We start from the raw sequence: 23539 nt of genomic DNA, 5'->3' as shown, positions 1-23539 counted from the left end.
TTAGCTCGGTAGAACACCCCCAAACAAACGGACAAGTGGAATCAGCAAACAAAATAATAGTCAAAGGCCTCAAGAAACGACTCGACGAAGCCAAAGGACTATGGGCAGACGAACTCGGATTGGTCTTATGGTCGTACCGCACGACCCCGCAGACAGCTACCGGGGAAACCCCCTTCCGATTAACCTACGGCACGGAAGCTATCATCCCAGTTGAAATCGGCGACCCAAGCCCGCGAAGAACAATCGGAGGCAACGACGAAGAAGCAGAACGAGACCTCACTGACGAAATAAGAAACGTAGCCCACCTCAGAGAGCTAGCTCTAAAACAAAGAATCAGCCTGAGATACAACCACGGAGTCATTCGGCGAGAGTTCACAACTGACGACCTCGTTCTACGGCGAAACGACATCGGTCCCCCAACCCCAGGAGAAGGAAAACTCGCCCCCAACTGGGAGAGACCATATAGAATCAAAGCTGCAATCGGGAAAGGAGCCTACAAGCTCGAACGGCTTAACGGTAACGAAGTCCCGAGAACGTGGAACGCCGCCAACTTACGGCGATACTACTCCTAAAAACCAACCCAGGTCTCCATTTCCCCCCTCCCCCGTTTCCTTTTACGCTTTCGCTTTACTTATTTGCAAAATTACATTTACATTTCAAAAACTACGCCTATGTATCAAACTCGGGTACTCTTTCCCGCCAACAACGGAGGGTTTTAACGAGGCCCACCCATCAATAAAATCACATTACAAAGCTATCCCTAAATTCTTTATTTTTTCTCACACAATGTCCCAAATACGGAACAAAAACACGGCCACAACTGGAGGACCGATCACCCTCTAGGCCCAACCCACGGATATCCATATAAACCCGACCACACGACGGTCCACTCATCCCAAATACGGGAAAAAGATTAATTAAACGGAATAGCTTTTAAACGGAACATACGAAAAAAGCCCGAACGGCTCGAAAAGTTGTTAAAACAAAAAACCAAAGTTACGGAGTCACGGTTACACGGCCCACGGCCAAACCAAAAAGTATCCAAAAACAAAGTAAGTCTAAAAAAGCGGAAGAACAAAAAGATTACAAAGGTAAAGCTACTCGAGGTCGACTATCCGGCCATCACGAACGGTCTTGAATGCTCCCATCACGGACACATCCACTCCCGGAGCAAGCACCAGGGCCTGCGCCTTCATCGTCTCCTCGGTAGCAGCAATTGCATCCTTAGCATCGGCCAACAGTTCCGTTTTCTCCCTCTTCAATGTAGCAACCTCGGCATTTAGAGCCTCCGTCTCAGCAAGAAGTACGGCAGCCCGGGAACCCGCATCGGAAGCCTTGCGCCGCTCCTCGCCCAGCTGAGAAAGGAGTGAAGTCTCAACCTCGGAAAGCCGGAGAATCTCCGCCCCAGCTTCCTCCAAAGACTTCACCGCCTTCCCCCTCGCAATCTCGGCAGCATCGAGCTCCTCCTTCAACTTAGCCACCTCGGCCTGAGATTGGCGAAGCTTCTTATCCAATAAACCAACCTGAGCCATCACAGGCTCAGCCTTCCGAACAACAACAGCAGAGCGAAGGAGAGCACGATACACCGACTTAGCCTGGAACGAGACATCACAGCCATCAAAATAAGGCTCCGTGCCGGGCATCAAATGCTGATCAATAAAACCAGGAGCATCAAAACGACGATCCATCACACTTGGCACCAAACCCTCCTCAAAAGTCTCGCTGCTCGGGTCCTCGGGCCTCTTTCTCTTCCGAGAAGCCTCGGCAGCCGACACTACCACAACCTCAGGAGAGTTCACATGGCCAGGGGAAACTTGAACCTCTGCCCGAGCAGCCGAGGAAATCACCTCCTGGGAAACCGGTTGGGATTCCACGGCAGGATTGGAGACAGGGGTAGAAGGAGACGAGGATCCCTCCTCCCGACCCATCGCCGCCTTCAACCTAGCCAGAGAAGTCAGCCCACCAGCCATCTCAACTGAAAGAAATAAAAAACAGGATTACAAAAAGGCAAGAATAGAACATACGAAATCGGGAAAAGAAGACAAAGCACACACCGATATACGCCCGACAAGCCTCGGGATCCCCCATGACGTCCCGAGGATTCAACGGACGCTCACCAAATAAATGCCACAAAACATTGGCAACGTCCTTATCCTCCGGGGACAAGCCATCGTAGGTAAATTTAGTTAGAACCGACGGGCCAGCCTGGAAATTCCAATACGTCGGAAACCGACGAACGCCCTCCGGCGACAGCCAGAACGGATGGTGCCCCTGGACAGGACGCACCTTAAAATACTCCCATTTAAAACCATGAAAAGAATCCTCAAATAAACCAAAAATACGGCGATGAGGCTGAGCCCGGAAGGACATATACCCCTTCTTATGCTTCCCCTCCTTAGTCGGAAGAGTGCATAAGAAAAGAAAAAGAAAAACAGGAACAGAAGCCGGAAGGTCGAGATACCGGCACACCAACTCAAACGACCGCACAGCAGCCCAGCTGTTTGGGTGAAGTTGAGACGGCACCACGGAACACCGATTCAACAGATCTTGAACAAACGGCGAGAAGGGAAGTCGCACGCCAAGCCGAGTGAACATCGACTCGTAAACCCACATCCAATCCGGAACGGTGGGAGAATGCAGATTCAAGTAACAAACGCGCTCGTCGGCATCCGGGAGGACGAGCTCATACCGCCCCTCCTCATCACCACCGCCACAGATGGCCCCCTGATCACGGAGCCGTTGAAGGTCGCCCTCCGTCATCCGCGACGGAACGCCCCATACATCACTAGTCACCCAACCATAACGATTGGGAACGCCCCTGGAAGGGGCTACTGGAGCCCTCACACCCTCATTTCTCCGCCATTGCATACCTAAAACAGGGAGGAGCACCACCATCAGCCTACTAACCCTAGACAGAAGCAAGACAAAAACCTACACACCACTACCAAACCAACGCGGCGGTACACCGCCATCACCAAATGAATACGGCGGTGCTCGACCCCTCCAAAAACTCAAACAACCACCCCCCCAAAAGAGACTAGTTCAACGCAAAACTAAAAACAGGCAGAACAATGCATTGCAAAAAACAGAGCAGCATTCACAAAATAACAGGAAAAACGAAACGCGCTAACCTGGAAATGCAGAAAGAACACTTGAGGAAGCTCGAAAAGCAGAAGCAGCAAGCAAAAACCAAAAAAATGAAAGATCACAGAGAAAGGAGGGGACTTTCTGTTCAGAGAGAAATTCTTCAGAAGAGAATGGAAAAAGGAAAAAGAAAGGGAAACGAGCGAGGGAACTGAAATAAAAATCCAAAACGGTTTCAAAGAGAAGGGTGAACTGACACAATTACCCCTAGGCACAGTTAAAGCTAGTGGGGGCAGAAAAGGGAAAACGTCCCTTCACATTTAATGACCCTCCCTCGAAAAAAGAAACTAATAAAGCATCGAAGAACGCAACAGACACGGCAGAAGCGGAGGAGTCTCGTCAAACCAAAAAACGGTCAGGCGAACCCCCCAGCGAAACCAGAACCAAGGCACCGACCTCCCTCCAGAAAACAAACGAACTCCCAAGACAAACCGAAGCCCACGGACAGGCATCGCGCCTTTCAAGCGATGGACCGACCTTGTTCGCTCCCCCGCTGCGGGGGCAACTGTTACGGATCCGGCCCACCATCCCGGATCCAAGACCGAACCCAACACCGGTTCCCCGGGTCCGACCCGTTCCTCACTTCTAGAAGGCCCGAAAACGGCATTCTCAGACTCCTAACCGACTTTCGAATTCAAACGTCTCCTTTATCTTAGCCAAACAAGATAAGATAAGACATTCTCCATCACCTATAAATAGAGGACTCAAAGTCCCTCCAGGTATTCATTCATTCTGCACACTTTCTACCTCTCAGATCCATTCTGACTTGAGCGTTGGAGTGTCTTTGCAGGTACCACCCCCCATCGCCCCAGTCAAGCGATCCGGCATCCGCCTCGACCCGCAGGTCCCCGATCCACCTCTCAACCCGTACCAGAGACATCTTGTACAATTAGTATCCGTAAGATACATGGTTGTCCAAGCTTCCTTGAATGGCTCTCCTTGGAGATGGTTTATTCGTCTGTTTAGATGAACCGGACCAATTGCAATGAGCTGCGGAAAATAATATCTTCTAAATTCTGCTCTCTCAGCCAAGTATTCGGGAGTTCTTCGTATTCTAGAATTTGAAACATTGCTAGCATCTCCCACTAATTTCGCCCTCGTTTCTTCTGCTTTCTGCCATCGCTCTTTTATCCAATCCGGTAAGATATATTCTTCCTCCTCGGACTCCATTTATGCAGGAGAGAAGGAGTGTGAATGATCTATGAATGGTTTCTTTCTACTCATTTTGCTTCCTAAGTCAAGCACCCTCAAAGTCTTTGATTCTTTTCTTTTTTAAAGCATCTCACTTGCTTTCAACCCCTTGTCATCTTCTAACAAATTACTATCTTAATTTTATATTTAATCAACTTGCACCCATCCCATCTTTTAATAATTTTTTCTTCCTTTACCAGCTCACATGATTCTCGGGGTTATTTTTTTAGATACAATCCCACTAAAATATTGAAACAAAACAAAAGAGTAACACTTCATTCATCTATATAAACGAGCAAATAAGCTCAGAAAGAGGAGGCAACACAAGTTATTCTAATCCTCTCATTATTATTTGTCTTAAGCTCTATTCTAACTTGAGCGTCGGAGTGCTCTTTGCAAGTGCTTCCGCCGTGGTGTTTTATTCCGCCGAGGTGTCATCCAGACCGACATATAACTCCTTCACCCGAGTTGAACATCAGCAGAAGGAGTTCTCAAACCTTGGCAGCATACGAATGGAACGCCTTTAATATTGAAAGCTGCAGTGTTTTGCAAAATTATGGGGATTATAGAATTCATAGAGGGCGAATTGTGAGATCAGATTTTTTTTTAATTTATAAAGACAATACATAAACAGCGTATTGTATTATTTTAATATTAATTCTATTACACAGATTGTGTATTGTATTATTCAGTGCAATACGTGTTCTGTGTATTGTTGTATTGTACTTGTACAAAACAGCACCTCAGAACACTGTAAAACTCTATTTTTTATAACATTAACGTAAAATTCTATTCACTCTTAAATATTAAAATAAAAAATCCGATGTTATTATGAAGCTTTAGGGTGGATGGCAAACCATGTCTGGATGAATGTGAGAACAAGGCCAAGTGTGGCAGCCAACAAAGCAATGATGGTCCATGGCGAGCGAAAGAAGGTGTTATAGGCCTCTCCCATCCAAGACAGCATCCTGATCCTGCCTTGTTTGGACTCAAAATGTGAATGGATTTGGTCCCTAATGTGAGCGAACAACAGTGTCTCAGGCACAAGAATACTGTCCATCTTATTGAACAGATCAGCCACTTCTTTGTCACTGGCAAGTTCATTGATAATTATGCCAGCCATTCTCAGCTTCTTGACATCCTCAGACTGGTCAATGAGAGAGCTCATGAAGACTAAAAATGAGCTGATCTCGAAGTTGTTGTGAAAATCAGGACACATCTCATAGGCTACTAGGTTGAAGAATATATGAGCTGTTGAGCCATCTACAATGAGTTCAGGAAGCTGCAGCATCCCATCTTTGAAGCTGGGATACACCGAGTTGTTGTGGGAATTTTTTCTCACACGAATCCCGGCTGCATTGAGTTCCCGGATGGTCCCAATCCTATACTTCCTGAGGTGCAAGGATCTCCTCTTGATCTTCTTGTGGTTGATAGCTTTGTAGAATGTGTGTTGGTCTCTCGTTAAGAGGGCCCTCCGCAGATAATCTAGAAGATGGACAGGGTCCTCATCATAATCTCCATCCACTGCTACCTTCACCTCTTCATTCTCTCTTTTCTTTCTCGGAAGCTTGGGTGCCGTCTCAACCTGAATACCATGAACTTGAAGGAAGTTGGAGAGGCATTTTTCAAGCCTGGCTTCATCCTGACACAAGAGCCTAAGTGATTGGAAAGGAAATTGGTTGTCCAAAATAAGCAGATCCTGGTGCACCCTCACAAGCTTGTCAATGCTAATCTTCAGCTCTTGCTCTGGATCAACTGAGCTCTCTGATTTTTCCAGCAAGTGAAGTACACAGCATGCCTCCACTATGATATGATCTGCGTATATGGTTGGTGCATCATATAATTTTTGCCACATAGGTTTCAGTAACCATCTTTTCATTCTGTTGTCATCACAGATTTCCCTAAATAAATCTTTAACGTTTAGATTAGTATCCTTAAGATACATTGCTGCCCATGCTTCCTTATACTGCTCTCCTTGTGTTGTTTTTGGATTAAACACACCAAGTGAAAACATCTGTGGCTTGTAATATCTATCAAACTCCGGCTTTTCGGCCATGTACTTTGGAACTCTTTGTATTTTAGGCCTTGAAACTCTGTTACCGGCTCTAGTTAATTGCTTCTCCGATTCTTCTATTCTCTCACACAGATCACTTGCCCACTCGGTAAAGACGGAATCATCTGCCTCCATTGTTGCTACTTGCTCTCTTTGTGCACACCAGAGTAGTCCCAATGGTTTTATGAGAAACCAAAACCATTGTTTAATCTCTGAATTCTATGGTTGACTCTTGTAGGCTAGTAGGGCCACTATTGTTGTTATAAATAATAAATAAATCATAAAAATAAGACTTAGGAATATAATTATCATCTTGTAGTGTCCTTTTGTCTGTCTTAAAGATGTTTAAAAAAAAAGAAGAAATAAACACGACCTATAGCCTATGAACTTTGAAGAGAGACATGTAGTGTTGTTTTGAACTCTGAAAGAAAAGTATATGCTCTATTTCTATGAATTTTCATCCCCTTGTAATTTATGAATGCCAATTCTATATGTTTTCACCTTCTTGATTATATGTCTAGTTTAGTTAAATGGTACTAATGTTTGCTCGGTCAACATAAATTCTGACACAAATAAAAGTATACTCAGATATATTTTGAAGGAGATGAGTAAATTTCTATAATAGTCCCTGAAATTCACGGAATTACCAATTTGGTTTTTGAAGTTCCAATTTTACTATAGTGATCCATAGATTGAGCTCCGAGTACTATAATGGTCCTTACACTTATTTCCGGTGATGACTCACCTGTTTCAGTACTGACGTGGCTATCATGTGCCACGCTGTCATCTATCAAATGCAAGCACTGAAAAACCTTTGCATAATATAAGTAGAATCATTCAAGTTCTGTAGAGCAAATCCAAATAAAGCATCAAATCTTTTAGGTAATCAAACAAGTGATCAAGATGCGTCAAAATTTAGAAGAATAAAAACAAATCAAGGCAACTAGCAGATAGTTTATCATCCTTAAAATAAGCAAGAGAGTTATATTCCAGCAGACGCATAACAGCATAAGACTCAAATACAAATTATTGTTCACATACTTATGTGAGTGATGGTTTATTCATAATCAAACACACAAAAGTAAAACTTAAAAACTAAAAAAAAAAAAAAAAGAATAATTCAGCCATATGAAAGGAGAGGACGCTGCAGTGGAGTCCTAAGAAAAGAACATGAATCATTCTTTGAGTGTGTCTTTTGGGTTGATTAGAGTTGATTCTGTTTATTCTCTGTTTTGGAAGGAAAGGATTATATATGCAGACACTGTTTTCCGATGCTTTCACTGAATTGTAAGACTACTTACACATAGATATCAAACAAGAAACCATGCATAGTGTTTTATTTCTTGCATGGGACAAGACAATTTCTTGTAGTTTTATAGAATGAATAATTGGTGTGAGGATCTTCAAAATTGTACTCTCAAGTCTCAACAAGTTTGTCAAGAGAGACGTGTAGTGTTGTTTTCAACTCTGAAAGAAAAGTATATATTTCCTCTAGTTCCGTGAATTTTCATCAAGTAAAATTGGAAGTTCATACAAATCCATTTTTCAATAATATTTTGGAGTTTTAGTTTAAAACTATTTTATGTGATTATGCTTTTAGACCGTCTCCCTTATTATTACTGGGAAATTTTTTTACTTATAGGTTCTAGAGAGAGCATTTGAGGAATGTGACAATGATCTAGATGCTGCCATCAAGAGGCTGAACGAGCTTTGCTTGGGGACTACTGATGGAAATACTGGAACTGCTGAAGAACCACAAGTTGCTATGCTTAGACATGTGTTTGGTCATAACACTATGGGAGAGGATGAAACTTGCTATGCTTAGACATGTGTTTTATGATTTTCTTTGAATAAACATACATTGCATGCTGAAGATTATGCTTAACAGTAACTTTTTATATCCTATTTCGGAGGTTTAACCTGTATAATTTATCATTAGCTGTTCTCTTTTCAGGAGAATTTGTTGCTAAAGGAGCAAATTAAGGTGCTGATTAAGGAAAGAAATTCTTTTAAAAATGCATTTAGAATCCAGCATGAGCGTTTTTCTGATTATGATGAAAAGAACCAAGAGTTGCAGCATTTGAAGCAGTTAGTATCTCAATATCAAGAACAGATCAGAACTCTTGAGGTGAGTATTAACTTTATCTCTGTTTCACACTAATCTCATTATTTCATTTAAATTTCTTTGATAACATGCCTTTGTATATTCTAATATAACCTTGAGTTATTTTGTTGGTAGGTGAACAACTATGCTTTGGCAATGCATTTGAAGCAAGCTCAACAGAGCAACCCCTTTCCAGGGCATTTCCCTCCTGATGTCTTCTAATTGCACAATGCAAATATTAGGAATATGTCATAATAAAGCCACCAAAGTAGCTGAATTTTTTTTCGTTGGGTCTAAGGTTCTGTCATTATTAGTTTCTGAGGGGGAAGGTAGGAATTGCATTCCATATGCTGTCAACCCGGCTTATAGTTATAATTTGATGTTGTAAGATGTTTTCAGTTAATTCAATTATCGCGGTTTCATTATTCCATTTTGTTGTCTTTTATTTTACGTTTGGCTTTTAATTGTTAGCACTGAGCAAGAAGCATATTTTGCTCTTAGAGCAGCTTTCTCTCCAATATTGTTCATAAATAAAACATGTTGTTTGACTGTTGAGCATTGCACTTATTCATGCAACGTTTTCACTCGCATTTACTTAAATTCTTAGAAAATTTAAACTAAAAATCTCCATCTCGTTATTGTAAGCCAGCTCCTCGTTCAATTTAAATTTTAAAAAATTATCAAAAGAAACGAACCATGGTTATGTGCTCAATTTGTTCTAGCTTGTAGCAGCGAATAATTGAGGCATACCATTTTAAAATTTTGCCCATTCATTGCTCTCCTGTATCTCTCTTCCTATGCAAACTTCTCTAAATCTTATTATCTATCGAATGCAAGCATTGAAAAACCTTTGCATAATATTTCACAGGCCAATGGTGATACCACAAAAAAGTTGTTCTTTACAAAATATAGAGAATTAAGTAAGATGCTTAAGGATAGATGTTTGGTTAAATTTAGGTAAAACATTAACTTGGTAGCATTTTTCTTAAAATTGTTTCCCTCCAAATTTAAACCCAAACTCAAATATAGATAAATCCACATGCTCGAATAATGTTTTATTCATCATCAAGAACATATAGCAAACTAGAAAAAGCAAAAGATCGTCCATAATATTGTGTTGATTCTGCTTTCTAGAATTAATTCTACATTGCACTTGAGACAACTTCTTGGCTTCTCTGAAATTACTGGGTTGAAACTAGCTCCTTGACGCTAGCAGGAACGAAGCACTGAGATTATGGCTATCTTAGTTTGTTGTTGAAAGAAAGGATAACATATGCAGACACTGTTTTATAATGCTTTCACCAACTTGTAAAGCTACTTACACAGATATCATACAAGACAATTTCTTGTAGTTTTTATAGAATGAATAATTAGCTTGAGGATCTTCAAAATTACTGTTAGCAAGCTTGTCAAGAGAGACATGTAGCATTGTTCTCAACTCTGAAAGAAAAGTATATGCTCTATTTTGTGAATTTTCATTAGGTGAAATATAAGTAATTGGAATTTCCGATAACTCTTTTTTCTCCCCCTCTTAACAGTGGAATTTTTGAAGTGTGTTTAGTTTTGTACTAGTATTTTTACCCGTAATAACGGACATATAAATTTTTTAAAATTATGGTCCACTTTGTTCCGACAATATAGATTATGCATAGCACAAAAGATTTATAAAATTAAACTACTTTTACAAAAAAAAGTTGTAGGTTGACAAAAGTCTCTGACTAAAAAGACTAAAGTATCAGCAGATAAAAAATCAAATGATAAGTTTTTTAGTTGTTATTTTTATATGAAAAAGTCTAATTTTTTTATTAATAATTAATTTTAACATTCGTTATCTAAAATTTAAAATAATTTAACGTGTATACTTTTACATTTAATTAGGTGTTAACTATTAAGTCTATTGCACAAATAAAAATAATTAATTTTTATACTTTCTATTTAAAAATAATATTTTTTAACTTTATGTATATAAAATTATAATTAGATATTAGCATAAAAAAATTATACTGATAGTTATAAAATTAATTCAAAATTAATTTTTTAAAAATAATTAAATCTTGATTCTAAATTTTTAATTATAACATTAGTATTCTCACCAAATTATATGTAATAAATATTTGAAGAAGAGAAATAAAAATATAGATTAAAAAGATAAGCGGTGAAAATTTAAAACTAAATAAAAAACTAAAAAACTATGTATATAATAACAATTATAATAATATTTTTTATTAAATTATATTATTTTGTTAATTCTGTTTTTTATAGAAGAGAAAGATAGAAAAAATAGAGAATGAGAAAAAAGAGAGAAAGATAAAGATGAAGAATGAGAGTGAGAGTGAGACTTTGTTAATTTTGAAAGAAAAAATTTTATTTTAAATGTAAAAAAATATCGGATGACAAATTTTGATTTGTCAAATTACTAATATAAAATATAAATTATATAGAGAGCAAAAATAGTAGAGAGAAATAGAAAAATGGAGAGAGGTCGATGAAAGAATTTAGTAAGGGAGTTTATTAATTTTGAAAAAAAAATATTTTCTCTTAATTTTAATAAGAGTAGTGTCATGTGACACATTTGATTATTAAATTAGATAGTAATATATGATATATAATATAGGTATATTTCAATTTCAATTTTAATTTCAATGCAATTAAAGAATGTCATGTTGCACATTTTGATTGTCGAATTAGTAATTAGTCATTGATAATGATATATAAAATAAATAGAGTGGTTGAAAGAATGAGAGAAATAGAGAAATAGAGAAAGGAAGAGGGAGGAGGGGAGAACAGAGAACTCTTTAGAGGGAAAGATTTGATTTCAATTGCAATGAAGAAGTGACATGTGGCACATTTTTGTTGTAAAATTAGTAAAGAGAAGGGAAGAATTCTTTAATTTTGGAGGAAAAATTTGATTCCAATTGCAATGAGAGAGTGACATATGGCACATTTTGATTGTAAAATTAGAGATCTATGATGCAAGGACACTGACACGGATACATGACACGACACGACACGGGACACGTCGACACGTGAATTTTAAAATCTTATATGACACGTGGACACGCATACATAAAAAATATAAAGTATTTTTTAGATAAATCGTAACGATATTTTGATATTTTATTGATATTAAAATATAAATTAAAATTTTTAAATATTTTTAATGTCTTATTTTAATTATATCAAGTATTTAAAATATTTTTTTTGTTTTAATAAATAATAATATATACTATATCTAAATTTATTTTAAGAATATAGAGACATGCTACACATACAAATCTTTTTGGCATACAAGTTTATACAAGTTAACCCTAACTTAATAAAATTCACTTTTATAATGCAAGAAAGACGAAGAAGAATTTTGAATTATACAAAACTTATCAATACATATACACCAAAAAATTTTAAATAATACAATATAAATGACTTGTATAAACTTGTATGTGTAAATAACTTGTATGTGAAGAATAATTCTAAGAATATATGTTAAAAATAAGACTGGACACGCTGACACGTGATGGTATTTAGGAGTGTCTAAACATGTCCGGAAAAGAATCTTTTATTTTTTATTAAGACATGAATGGACACAGTAGATACGCGTGTCGGACGAGTGTCGGCGAATGTCGTATCCGAAATGTGTCCGACACGCAGACACAACAACTCAGCAAAGTGTTCGTGGTTCGTTGTTAGAGTCCTTAGAGATATATAATAAATTTGCAAATGTGGATTAGTATTAATGTGAATGTAATTATAGGATTGATTTTGATCAAAATTCGTCTAGTAACTATAGTATTGTATGCACATAAAAAATATAAAATAAACTAGTAATCTTTAGATTGTCCATGATAAGCAAATCCTTGTGCAGCCTTAAAAGATTGTCCATGCTAATGTTTAGATTTCGATGCGGAGAAAGTTGTTTGTATTTTAGGCCTGGAAGCGTGCTTAACTTGTCTGTTTAATTGCTTTTCGGCTTCTTCTAGTCCCTTCAGTTCTCATTCTAACCAAGAGAATACCACATACTCTTATGAAAGGAGAAGAAAAGAACATGAATTATTCTTTGAGTGTGTCTTTTGAGTTGATTATAGCTGATTCTGTTTTCTAGAATTAATTCTTCATTGTACTTACACATAGATATCAAACAAAAAATTATGCGTATTGTTTTATTCGTTGCACGTGACAAGGCAATTTCTTGTATAGCTTTTGTAGAATGAATAATTGGTTTGAACATCTTCAAAATTACTCTTACCAAGTTTGTCTAGAGAGACATGCAGTGTTGTCTCAACTCTTACAATTACAAACGCCAATTTTACGTTTTCTTCTCAATTATTGATGATGGTAGTAATGTTTGCTTGGTGAACATAAATTCTGTCATTAATAAGAGTATATTGAAATCTTGAAATAATAATTTAACTGAAGCATTTAAGGTTACGTAGAGATTATTTGGTATCGATGTGATTTTGATCAAAATTGGTTTAGTATCAATATCAGTATATCACCATGATTGATATTAAAAAATAGTATATATATACTAATAGCTTATTAATATTGAATAACATTTATGTCACAAGTATGCATTGTTAGACGATGATAATCAAAATCAAGTTGGAAAGCTAATTTAAAAAAAAAAAAAACATAATTAATCCTTGATATCTTGGCATATAGATATAATATAAGTGGAATCATTCAAGTTCTATGAAGCTAGCTAATCCAAATAAACAATTGAAATCTTTTTAGATAATCAAACAAATGATTAAGATGGATAACAGGATAATATTCAAATACAAATTATTGTCCACATACTCATCATGCAATGTGAGTGATGGTTTATTCATAATTAAACACACAAAAGTAAAAAAAATTAAAAAAAATTAAAAAATGTTCCATAACATTGTTTTATTTAGGAAGCTTTAGGATGGATGGCAAACCATGTCTGGATGAATGTGAGAACAAGGCCAAGTGTGGCAGCCAACAAAGCAATGATGGTCCATGGCGAGCGAAAAAACGTGTTAGAGGCCTCTCCCATCCAAGACAACATTCTGATCCTGCCTCGTTTGGACTCAAAATGTGAATGGATTTGGTCTCTGATGTGAGCGAACAATGGTGTCTCAGGCACAAGAATGCTGTCCATCTTATTAAACAGGTCGGCCACTTCCTTGTCATTGGCAAGTTCGTTGATAATTATGCCGGCCATTCTCAGCTCCTTCACATCCTCCGGTTGGTCGATGAGAGAGCTCATGAAGACTAAAAATGAGCTGACCTCGAACTTGTTGCGAAAATCAGGACACATCTCATAGGCTACAAGGTTGAAGAATATATGAGGTGTTGAGCCATCTACTATGAGTTCAGGAAGCTGCAGCATCCCATCTTTGAAGCTGGGGTACACTGAGTTGTTGTGGGAATCTTTTGTCACACGAATCCCAGCTGCCTTGAGTTCCCGGATGGTCCCAATCCTGTACTTCCTGAGGTGCAGGGATCCCCTCTTCATGAAAATAAAATTGAAAGCTTTGTAGAATGTGTGTTGGTCTCTCATTAAGAGGGCCTTCCGCAGATAATCAAGAAGATGGACGGGGTCCTCATCATCATCTCCATCCACTGCTACCTTCACTTCTTCATTCTCTCTTTTCTTTCTCGGAAGCTTGGGTGCTGTCTCAACCTGAATACCATGAACTTGGAGGAAGTTGAAGAGGCATTTTTGGAGCCTTTCTTGGTCCTCACACAAGAGCCTGAGTAATTGGAAAGGAAGCTGGTTGTCCAAGATAAGCAGATCCTGGTGCAACCGTACAAGCTTGTCCATGCTAATCTTGAGCTCTTGCTCTGGATCAACTGACAAGTCTGATTTTTCCAGCAATTCTAGAACACAACATCCATCCACTATCAAACTAGCTGCGTGCAACCGATGCCTATCGTATAATTTCTCCCACATCGGTTTCGGTGACCATGTGTCCTCCACATGGAGTTCCCTACATATATCTTCAAGCTTTAGGTTAGTACGCTTAAGATACATTGCTGCCCATGCGTTCTTATACAGCTCTCCTTGCTCAGTTCTATGAAACTCACCAAGTGAAATGATCTGTGGCCTGTAATATCTGTGAAACTCAACCTTTTCAGCCATGTATGCTGGAATTCCTTGTATTTTAGGCCTTGAAACTTTGTTACCTTCTCCAGTTAATTGCTTCTCGCATTCTTCTAATTCCTCATACCGATCATTTGCCCACTCGGTATAGAGGGATTGTTTGTCCTCCGTGGACTCCATTGTTGGATGCATACTATCGAGTAGGTGGGTTGAGGTGAGAAAACAAATGACTCTTGAGTGTGTTTGGTTGTTTTACAATCTAGTTAAGTCGGTCTTTGATTTTCTGTTTCTTAATTAACCAAAATCATTATGGTGTAAGTTGGGGACCCACACTTTAAAACAAAAGGAAACAAAATAATATAAACAAGTAGTGGCTTATAGTCATGGGCAATAAAAAGGAGAGAAAAAGATAAATAAGTCATTGATCTTTTGATTTTTTAGACATTTAAGTTTTTAAGGATTTAAAAATACATTTAATTTTTTGGCATTTTTAAAACTTAGACATATCGATCCCTCATACAACACCTAAGAAAATTTTTTAAATGGGACAAATTGGATCTAGGGATTGATGTGTCCAAATTTTAAAGAAGTCAATAACTTAAATATATTTTTAAATTTTTAGAGATTTAAATGTCCGAGAACCAAAAAATCAAGAATCTATTTGTCATTTTTTCTAAATAGAAAAAGTAGAAAGAGAGAAGATAGGGAGTCTTTCGTTTGAAAAAAAAAAACACAATGAGTGAGGGAGAAGAACTCAACCAAGAGGAGAAGAAATTGGAGGAAAGTGAGGGTTCAATTTGGTTTCATTAAACTGAATCTTAGTTTTTCCCAACATAAGGTAATTGACTAATTGTTTAAACTAGAGTGAGACCCGCGCAATGCGCGGAGAGGTAGATTATTTATATTATATAGTATATTTTAATAAATGTTATATTAAAAATATTTTAGAGAACATATTATAAATAGATTTTGAATTTATTTATTTTTAAAAAAGATATAGGTTATTTATATTAGAGTTATACAAAACTGTATTTTTTTTCATTTTTCGATTTGCATTAATGGCTACACTTTATTTTTTTTTGTGGTTTTTTTGTTTGTAAATAATGAAAAAAATAAATGAATGAGAATGAAAAACATATAAAAATGTTATATTAAATTTAAGGAATTTTTGACAATTAGTATAAGAGATTAAGAAATGAAGAGTAGTAAGAGTCTTAATATGTATAAGTTGTAGAATTTGAATATTTGTAACTGAAATTTTTTATAATTATTATTATTATGACACTTTTAATGTATGTTTATTGTATTTAATTAGTAGTTGATGTTTCAATTGAATAATAATAGATAAGAGTTTTTTGTTTTAATTTTTTTAAAACATTTTACTAAATAGTGATTGGTTGATTTTCATCTAGCAATTTTGGGTATTAACTCTTCCCATCTGTCATTACCACTGCAAATCATTTTACAACAAAGAGAATAAGATATGGTCAAAGAATGATAATCCATTCTAAGTAAATTGTGGAAGCAATACTGCACATGTGGAATAACAATTTGAAAAAAAGTAACACGTAAATGTAAATTGTGGAAGAAGTACTCCACATGTAAAATAACAATTTATAATTTAATGATGAAATATTGCAATCGATAGTATATAGGGAGCAATAATTTTAAAAGCACAATAATTTTGGTTGTGAGTGTTGGACAAAACCGTTTACAAAAGAGGAATACATAAACTTGTGCTACTTGCAATGAGTTCATAATTAAAATGTTATTATTTATAACAAATAAATAAAGCTATTGAAAATGATATTGAACAATGAAAAGAGTCGGCAAAGTTGAAAATCTTTAGGAAGATACCTGAGACAAATTTCCTACGTTGGTGGCGCCGAATGGTGACGTTGGTCTGAGACCTAGAATCGAGCTCTGGAGAACCGTTTACAAAAGAGGAATACATAAACTTGTGCTACTTGCAATGAGTTTACAATTAAAATGTTATTATTTATAACAAATAAATAGGGCTATTGAAAATGATATTGAACAATGAGAAAAGTAAACGGCAAAGTTGAAAATCTTTAGGAAGATACCTAAGACAAATTTTCTACGTTGGTGGCGTCGAATGGTGACGTTGGTTTGAGATCCAGAATCGAGCTCTGGCAGGAAAACCACAAAAGGAGGAATGGAGTTTGCCCTGGTTTCTGCAATTTATGCAATGCGGCTCCGCCAGAGATGGACATCGCGATGTACAATTTGTTTTGAAGAAAAAACAATGGCTCATGGGACCGGAAGAGGACGGAGGAAATCGGATGGGACCGGAAGAGGATGGAGGGAATATGATCTTGGTATGGAGAGGTGTTAAGAGGGTGAGGGTTTGAGAAAGGTAATAAGCTCTTTGGTTTTGAGAGCTTTTTGTCGGGGTAAATGTTAATTTGTGTTTTTGTTGTTTTAGAAATAAGGATTGATTTGGAAAAAGTTAATTTGTTGGTTTTTATTGTGTTTTTACTTGTTTTTTGTGTTTTTTTATGTGAAAATAAAAGTTGATTTGACAAGATTTGAGTGGTGGATTTTAAAATTTTGCCAAGTAAGCGTTGGTGCTAACATGACGTTAGTAGAAGAAGAGAAATAACTTAGAAGAGATGTGGATAAACCTATGTACCTACTTTTATATATTAAGAATAGATGAGGCTTCTTTAAAGGCATGGTGAATTTCATATTCATTCCTATGAGGATTTAAATATATGTATGTGTCATTTTTTTAAGCTTGCAACTTGCACCTTCTCACTAGCACTATAGCAAGTTCGATCCATCCAAGCCTCAATCAAATTTGATATGTTTTCCTCCGAATTCTATGGTTGACTATTGTTAGTTATCAATAATAATTAAAGAAATCATAAACGTAATACTTAGAAATATAATTATCTAGTTGTGTTTTCATCTTGTATTTTGCTTCTGTCTGTCTTAAAGATATTTAAAAAATAAAAAATAAACAAATCTGACATATAGTATTTGAACTTCCAATATATTAGCAAACCTTACTAAAAGAAAATTCTGTAAAAGGTTATCTAATGAAATCAGAATTGTTTAACTTGTACTAATGTAAGTCGTGTGCATATCATTTATCATGGTAATATGATATAGTGGAAGCTAATGTTTGCTTGGTGAAGTTTCCGATTTTGCAATGTGCTTCAAGTGAGTACTCATTCCTGTGACAAGATAATTTATGATTTATGGGTTCTGCTTCACTCAATTTCAACTAGATCCTTCTGATTTTTTCATAATAAAAATTGGAAATTATGAATTTCAGCATCATAATAATTAACAGAAGAATAAGATTCCAAAGACTGCATAGCAATTTGGGATTTAAATACACACTGCAATTCACATACTCATATGATGACTATATGAGTGATGTTTTATACATCATTAAGCACACACAACATTAAAACTTAACAAGCAAAAGATTTGATATGATCCTGCCTCGTTTGGACTCGAAATGCAAATGGATTTGGTCTCTGATATTAGCAAACCACGGTGTCTCAGGCACCAAAATAATGTCCATCTTATTGAACAGATCAGACACTTCTTTGTCACTTGCAATTTCATTGATAAGTATGCCAGCCAATCTCAGCTCCTTCACGTCCTCCGGCTGGTCAACGAGAGAGCTCAGAAGCACTAAATATGAACTGATCTCGAAGTCGCTGTGAGAATGAGTCATCTCATAGGCTACTAGGTTGAGGAATATATGAGGCATTGTGCCATCCACAACTAGCTCAGGAAGATGTAATATCCCATCTTTGAAGCTGGGATAGATTGAGTTTCCATCCGAATGTCTTCTCAAACTAATCCCAGCTGCCTTCAGTTCTCTTATGGTTCCAATCCTATACTTTGTAAGGTGCAAGGATCTTCTCTTGATCTTGATCTCGACACGAATCTCATTATGGATTGTGTCGAGATCTCTCATCAAGAGGGCCTTCCTTAGATAATCTAGAAGATGGAGAGGATCATCATCTCCCTGGACAACTAGCCTGTGTTCTTCTTTTCTTTTATAAGCTTGGGTGCCCTCTTAATACCATGAACTTGAAGGAAGTTGAGAAGGCATTTCTCCAACCTGGCTTCATCTTTGCAGAAGAGCCTCAGCACTTGAAAAGGAATTTGGTTGTCCATGACAAGAAGATCAAGCTTGTCAACACTAGCCTTTAGTTCTCGCTGTGGATCAACTGAGTTTCCTGATTTCTCCAACAAATGGAGTATAGAACATCCATCCACTATTAATAACCATGTGATGAACTCGTTCGTGTCTTCCACATGGGTGCAGTATTGCCATGTCTCTTCTTCATGCAGTTGACTTATTTCTTTGAGCAGTTCTGATTCACGGATTATTGTGCTATATAGATCTTTGACAGATTGATTAGTATCCGTAAGATACATGGTTGTCCAAGCTTCCTTGAATGGCTCTCCTTGGAGATGTTGTCGTCTTGCTAGATGAACCGGGCCAATTGCAATGAGCTGTGGCAAGTAATATCTTCTAAATTCAGCTCTTTCAGCCATGTACTCGGGAGTTCTTCGAATTCTAGAATTTGAAATATTGGTAACATCTCCGACTAATTTTGCCCTCGATTCTTCTGCTCTCTTCCATTGCATTTCTATCCAATATGGTAAGGCATATTCTTCCTCCTCAGAGTCCATTGTTGAATGCACAATATGGAGTAGTAGGTAGGTTATGCAGGGGAAAAGGAGTGTGAATGATTTATGAATGCTTTCTTTCTACTCATTTTGCTTTCTAAGTCAACCACCCTCAAAGTCTTTGATTTTTTCTTTTTCAAAGCAGCATGTCACTTGCTTTGGATCCCTTGTCATCTTCTAAAAAATTACCAAATTTTATATTCAATCAATTAACTTCCCACTAGCAGGTCAAATCCATCTAAGGTTTTGATAATATTTTCTACGTTTACCAGCCAATTCTGGGGTTGGCTTACATGTTTTAGTGAACTTTTTTTTAACACATTATTACGTTGAAAAACTCTTATTATTGTGAATATTATTGCAAAATAAATAAATAAATAAAGAAGTATATGAGAAAAGTGTTCCTTCCATAGATGCTAAAGCAAATTAGAGTCATACATAGGTGGGTACAGTTTGATGAAACGGATGAGATCTACTAAGGACATTATGGTGGCAATTGATAAATAGATTTATCACTATAGCTTCTAAGCTGATAAGCTTAGGATAGTTTTTGACACTTATACATGACTACATATTCTCCTGTGGACCTGCTTCAACACTATATGAGTAAGTTTTTCCCCCCAAAAAAAATCAGCTAGGTGCACAAGCATCCTGCATTAACACAGAGTCCAGAAAAAAGCCGCACCTAAAAGGTGTAATATATGCCGCCTAGCTAGATAATTACATCAGTAGCTGTTTTCACGACTTGAATCAGTGACCTTGAAGTCATACGAATAAAGAATATATTAGATAGTTGGGTAATGAATATTCATGAAATATTCCGTGACCTCACAAGTGATGCTTTATTAATGATCAAACACCTACAAAATTAGAACTGGAAAAGCAAACCATGTTATTATGAGGCTTTAGGGTGGATGGCAAACCATGTCTGGATAAATGTGAGAAGAAGGCCAAGTGTGGCAGCCAACAAAGCAATGATGGTCCATGGCGAGCGAAAGAAGGTGCAGTAGGCCTCTCCCATCCAAGACAGCATTCTGATCCTGCCTTGTTTGGACTCAAAATGTGAATGGATTTGGTCCCTAATGTGAGCGAACAATAGTGTCTCAGGCACAAGAATACTGTCCATCTTATTGAACAGATCAGCCACTTCTTTGTCACTGGCAAGTTCATTGATAATTATGCCACCCATTCTCAGCTTCTTGACATCCTCCGGCTGGTCAATGAGAGAGCTCATGAAGACTAAAAATGAGCTGATCTCGAAGTTGTTGCAAAAATCAGGACACATCTCATAGGCTACTAGGTTGAAGAATATATGAGCTGTTGAGCCATCTACAATGAGTTCAGGAAGCTGCAGCATCCCATCTTTGAAGCTGGGATACACCGAGTTGTTGTGGGAATTTTTTCTCACACGAATCCCGGCTGCATTGAGTTCCCGGATGGTCCCAATCCTATACTTCCTGAGGTGCAAGGATCTCCTCTTGATCTTCTTGTGGTTGATATCTGTGTAGAATGTGTGCTGGTCTCTCGTTAAGAGGGCTCTACGCAGATAATCTAGAAGATGGACAGGGTCCTCATCATCATCTCCATCCACTGCTACCTTCACCTCTTCATTCTCTCTTTTCTTTCTGGGAAGCTTGGGTGCCGTCTCAACCTGAATACCATGAACTTGAAGGAAGTTGGAGAGGCATTTTTCAAGCCTGGCTTCATCCTGACACAAGAGCCTGAGTGATTGGAAAGGAATTTGGTTGTCCAAGATAAGCAGATCCTGGTGCACCCTCACAAGCTTGTCAATGCTAATCTTCAGCTCTTGCTCTGGATCAACTGAGCTCTCTGATTTTTCCAGCAAGTGAAGTACACAGCATGCCTCCACTATGATATGATCTGCGTATATGGTTGGTGCATCATATAATTTTTGCCACATAGGTTTCAGTAACCATCTTTTCATTCTGTTGTCATCACAGATTTCCCTAAATAAATCTTTAACTTTTAGATTAGTATCCTTAAGATACATTGCTGCCCATGCTTCCTTATACTGCTCTCCTTGTGTTGTTTTTGGATTAAACACACCAAGTGAAAACATCTGTGGCTTGTAATATCTATCAAACTCCGGCTTTTCTGCCATGTACTTTGGAACTCTTTGTATTTTAGGCCTTGAAACTCTGTTACCGGCTCTAGTTAATTGCTTCTCCGATTCTTCTATTCTCTCACACAGATCACTTGCCCACTCGGTAAAGACGGAATCATCTGCCTCCATTGTTGCTACTTGCTCTCTTTGTGCACACCAGAGTAGTCCCAATGGTTTTATGAGAAACCAAAACCATTGTTTAATCTCTGAATTCTATGGTTGACTCTTGTAGGCTAGTAGGGCCACTATTGTTGTTATAAATAATAAATAAATCATAAAAATAAGACTTAGGAATATAATTATCATCTTGTAGTGTCCTTTTCTCTGTCTTAAAGATGTTTTGAAAAAAAAAAAGAAGAAATAAACATGACCTATAGCTCATGAACTTTCAAGAGAGACATGTAGTGTTGTTTTGAACTCTGAAAGAAAAGTATATGCTCTATTTCTGTGAATTTTCATCCCCTTGTAATTTATGAATGCCAATTCTATATGTTTTCACCTTCTTGATTATATGCCTAGTTTAGTTAAATGGTACTAATGTTTGCTCGGTCAACATAAATTCTGGCACAAATAAAAGTATATTCAGATATATTTTGAAATGAGTAAATTTCTATAATAGTCCCTGAAATTCACGGGATTACCCAATTTGGTTTTTGAAGTTCCAATTTTACTATAGTGATCTCTAGATTGAGCTCCGGGTACTATAATGGTCCTTAAACTTATTTCCGGTGATGACTCATCTGTTTCAGTACTGACGTGGCTATCATGTGCCACGCTGTCATCTATCAAATGCAAGCACTGAAAAACCTTTGCATAATATAAGTAGAATCATTCAAGTTCTGTAAAACAAATCCAAATAAAGCGTCAAATCTTTTAGGTAATCAAACAAGTGATTAAGATGCGTCAAAATTTAGAAGAATAAAAACAAATCAAGATAACTAGCAGATAGTTTATCATCCTTAAAATAAGCAAGAGAGTTATATTCCAGCAGACGCATAACAGCATAAGACTCAAATACAAATTATTGTTCACATACTTATGTGAGTGATGGTTTATTCATAATCAAACACACAAAAGTAAAACTTAAAAACTAAAAAAAAAAAAAGAATAATTCAGCCATATGAAAGGAGAGGACGCTGCAGTGGAGTCCTAAGAAAAGAACATGAATCATTCTTTGAGTGTGTCTTTTGGGTTGATTAGAGTTGATTAGAGGAAGAATATATAGTGGACATAAGCTGAGGACATTGGTCCTGACTTTTTAACAAATGACTTTTGTGTTATTGTCTGTAATTGTCATGCCCAAAATGAGCCATGACCCCGACTCAACGATAAATTGAATAAAAAAAATAACAAATATTTGAAATAGAAAATTACAATTTCTAAAATGAATAATTACATATTTTTAATAAAAGATAAAATAAATAAATATGGATGGATTCTGCCTGTGACATATGGAGCATATACATCTAGGAACTCGACAAAAATAGATACTCATTGCAGATCGTGACTCTTGATTAGAAAATCTCACATAGTCAAGTATTTGTTCCTGAAAAATATTTTTAAAAAAAAGGGGTGAGTTTTGCAACTCAGTGACTAGACAATACATCTATAATCCACATGAGACTATATAAACATTATTATCAAAGTAATTTAAATTAGAAAATAGCAGTTGATAATAATAAGTGAATCAATAAGGGAGTTCTCATACAGAAATCAAATCAAAAGTCCACACATGGGCGGCTCCACTTCTATGGGTAGCCCTTTTCTCTTGTGTGTCCTAACAGAATAACAGATCTAACATGTGGCCTACACGTTAAGCTAGCAACACCCCTGCTAGCTGGAGTCTGAGTCAGATGCATCTAAGTTAACGTCATAACCGCCGTTAACTACGGTTTTCTAATACGAGCCTCCCAAACCAATTCAAAACATATAGTTTCAAATACAATGAATCTTCAATCTCTCAAATATATAAGGTATCGAATCAAATCAATCAGATAATATTTTTTTTTATCAGAAATCTTTTCAAATCATACTTTCTCAATCATAAAAACATATTTCATAATTTTAAAGTGAGTGCCAACAAATACTTTAATATTTCAAAAGTATATATTCGAATAAAATCAATATTCTAAATTAATATAAAGCTTTATCAAACACATATATAGTCTCATG

At 36.9% G+C, this 23539-nt stretch overlaps 5 protein-coding genes and 1 pseudogene across 7 annotated transcripts; 1 reads left to right on the top strand and 5 right to left on the bottom strand.

The window, feature by feature from the left end:
* Nucleotides 1–1097: 1097 nt before the first annotated feature.
* On the bottom strand, nt 1098–1970 carry LOC148543517 (uncharacterized). Its single transcript, XM_088500014.1, has one exon. The coding sequence runs from the start codon at nt 1968–1970 to the stop codon at nt 1098–1100; it is 873 nt and encodes a 290-aa protein (XP_088356140.1).
* Nucleotides 1971–4826: 2856 nt separating this feature from the next.
* On the bottom strand, nt 4827–6523 carry LOC148543516 (UPF0481 protein At3g47200-like). Its single transcript, XM_088499850.1, has one exon. It carries the CDS (start codon nt 6521–6523, stop codon nt 5165–5167), a length of 1359 nt encoding a protein of 452 aa, XP_088355976.1. The 3' UTR covers nt 4827–5164.
* A 1045-nt stretch (nt 6524–7568) lies between these two features.
* LOC107617499 (uncharacterized) lies at nt 7569–8914 on the top strand. Of its 3 annotated transcripts, none has more exons than XM_088499852.1 (4): nt 7569–7675; nt 8031–8217; nt 8343–8516; nt 8628–8914. In XM_088499852.1, the coding sequence occupies exons 2-4, from the start codon at nt 8116–8118 to the stop codon at nt 8712–8714; spliced, it is 363 nt and encodes a 120-aa protein (XP_088355978.1). In that variant the 5' UTR covers nt 7569–7675; nt 8031–8115; the 3' UTR covers nt 8715–8914. The 3 variants fall into 3 exon arrangements, with proteins under 3 accessions (XP_088355978.1, XP_088355979.1, XP_088355977.1); XM_088499853.1 differs by lacking the exon at nt 7569–7675 and adding an exon at nt 7684–7866 and having other exon boundaries at nt 8031–8172; XM_088499851.1 differs by lacking the exon at nt 7569–7675 and adding an exon at nt 7684–7866.
* Nucleotides 8915–13260: 4346 nt separating this feature from the next.
* On the bottom strand, nt 13261–14810 carry LOC148543515 (UPF0481 protein At3g47200-like). The gene has a single exon (XM_088500324.1). The coding sequence runs from the start codon at nt 14752–14754 to the stop codon at nt 13387–13389; it is 1368 nt and encodes a 455-aa protein (XP_088356450.1). The 5' UTR covers nt 14755–14810; the 3' UTR covers nt 13261–13386.
* Nucleotides 14811–17911: 3101 nt separating this feature from the next.
* Nucleotides 17912–19265, bottom strand: LOC148543514 (UPF0481 protein At3g47200-like; annotated as a pseudogene).
* Nucleotides 19266–20137: 872 nt separating this feature from the next.
* LOC107614684 (UPF0481 protein At3g47200-like) lies at nt 20138–21496 on the bottom strand. Its single transcript, XM_016316826.3, has one exon. It carries the CDS (start codon nt 21494–21496, stop codon nt 20138–20140), a length of 1359 nt encoding a protein of 452 aa, XP_016172312.3.
* Nucleotides 21497–23539: the final 2043 nt, after the last annotated feature.

This window comes from Arachis ipaensis, chromosome B9, assembly GCF_059453495.1.
Source record: "Arachis ipaensis isolate K30076 ecotype BB chromosome B9, ASM5945349v1, whole genome shotgun sequence".
NCBI classification, from domain to species: Eukaryota; Viridiplantae; Streptophyta; class Magnoliopsida; order Fabales; family Fabaceae; genus Arachis; species Arachis ipaensis.
This window is presented reverse-complemented; position numbering and strand designations above follow the sequence as displayed.

What these genes read in the sequence shown, in the direction of transcription:
- LOC148543517 (XM_088500014.1), bottom strand. Translation starts at nt 1,970, where the DNA reads ATGGCTGGTGGGCTGACTTCTCTGGCTAGGTTGAAGGCGGCGATGGGT.
- LOC148543516 (XM_088499850.1), bottom strand. Translation starts at nt 6,523, where the DNA reads ATGGAGGCAGATGATTCCGTCTTTACCGAGTGGGCAAGTGATCTGTGT.
- LOC107617499 (XM_088499852.1), top strand. Translation starts at nt 8,116, where the DNA reads ATGGAAATACTGGAACTGCTGAAGAACCACAAGTTGCTATGCTTAGAC. An exon ending in AACTTGCTATGCTTAGACAT is followed by an intron (nt 8,218 to 8,342) that starts GTGTTTTATGAT and finishes TTCTCTTTTCAG; the next exon opens with GAGAATTTGTTGCTAAAGGA. An exon ending in AACAGATCAGAACTCTTGAG is followed by an intron (nt 8,517 to 8,627) that starts GTGAGTATTAAC and finishes TTTTGTTGGTAG; the next exon opens with GTGAACAACTATGCTTTGGC.
- LOC148543515 (XM_088500324.1), bottom strand. Translation starts at nt 14,754, where the DNA reads ATGCATCCAACAATGGAGTCCACGGAGGACAAACAATCCCTCTATACC.
- LOC107614684 (XM_016316826.3), bottom strand. Translation starts at nt 21,496, where the DNA reads ATGGAGGCAGATGATTCCGTCTTTACCGAGTGGGCAAGTGATCTGTGT.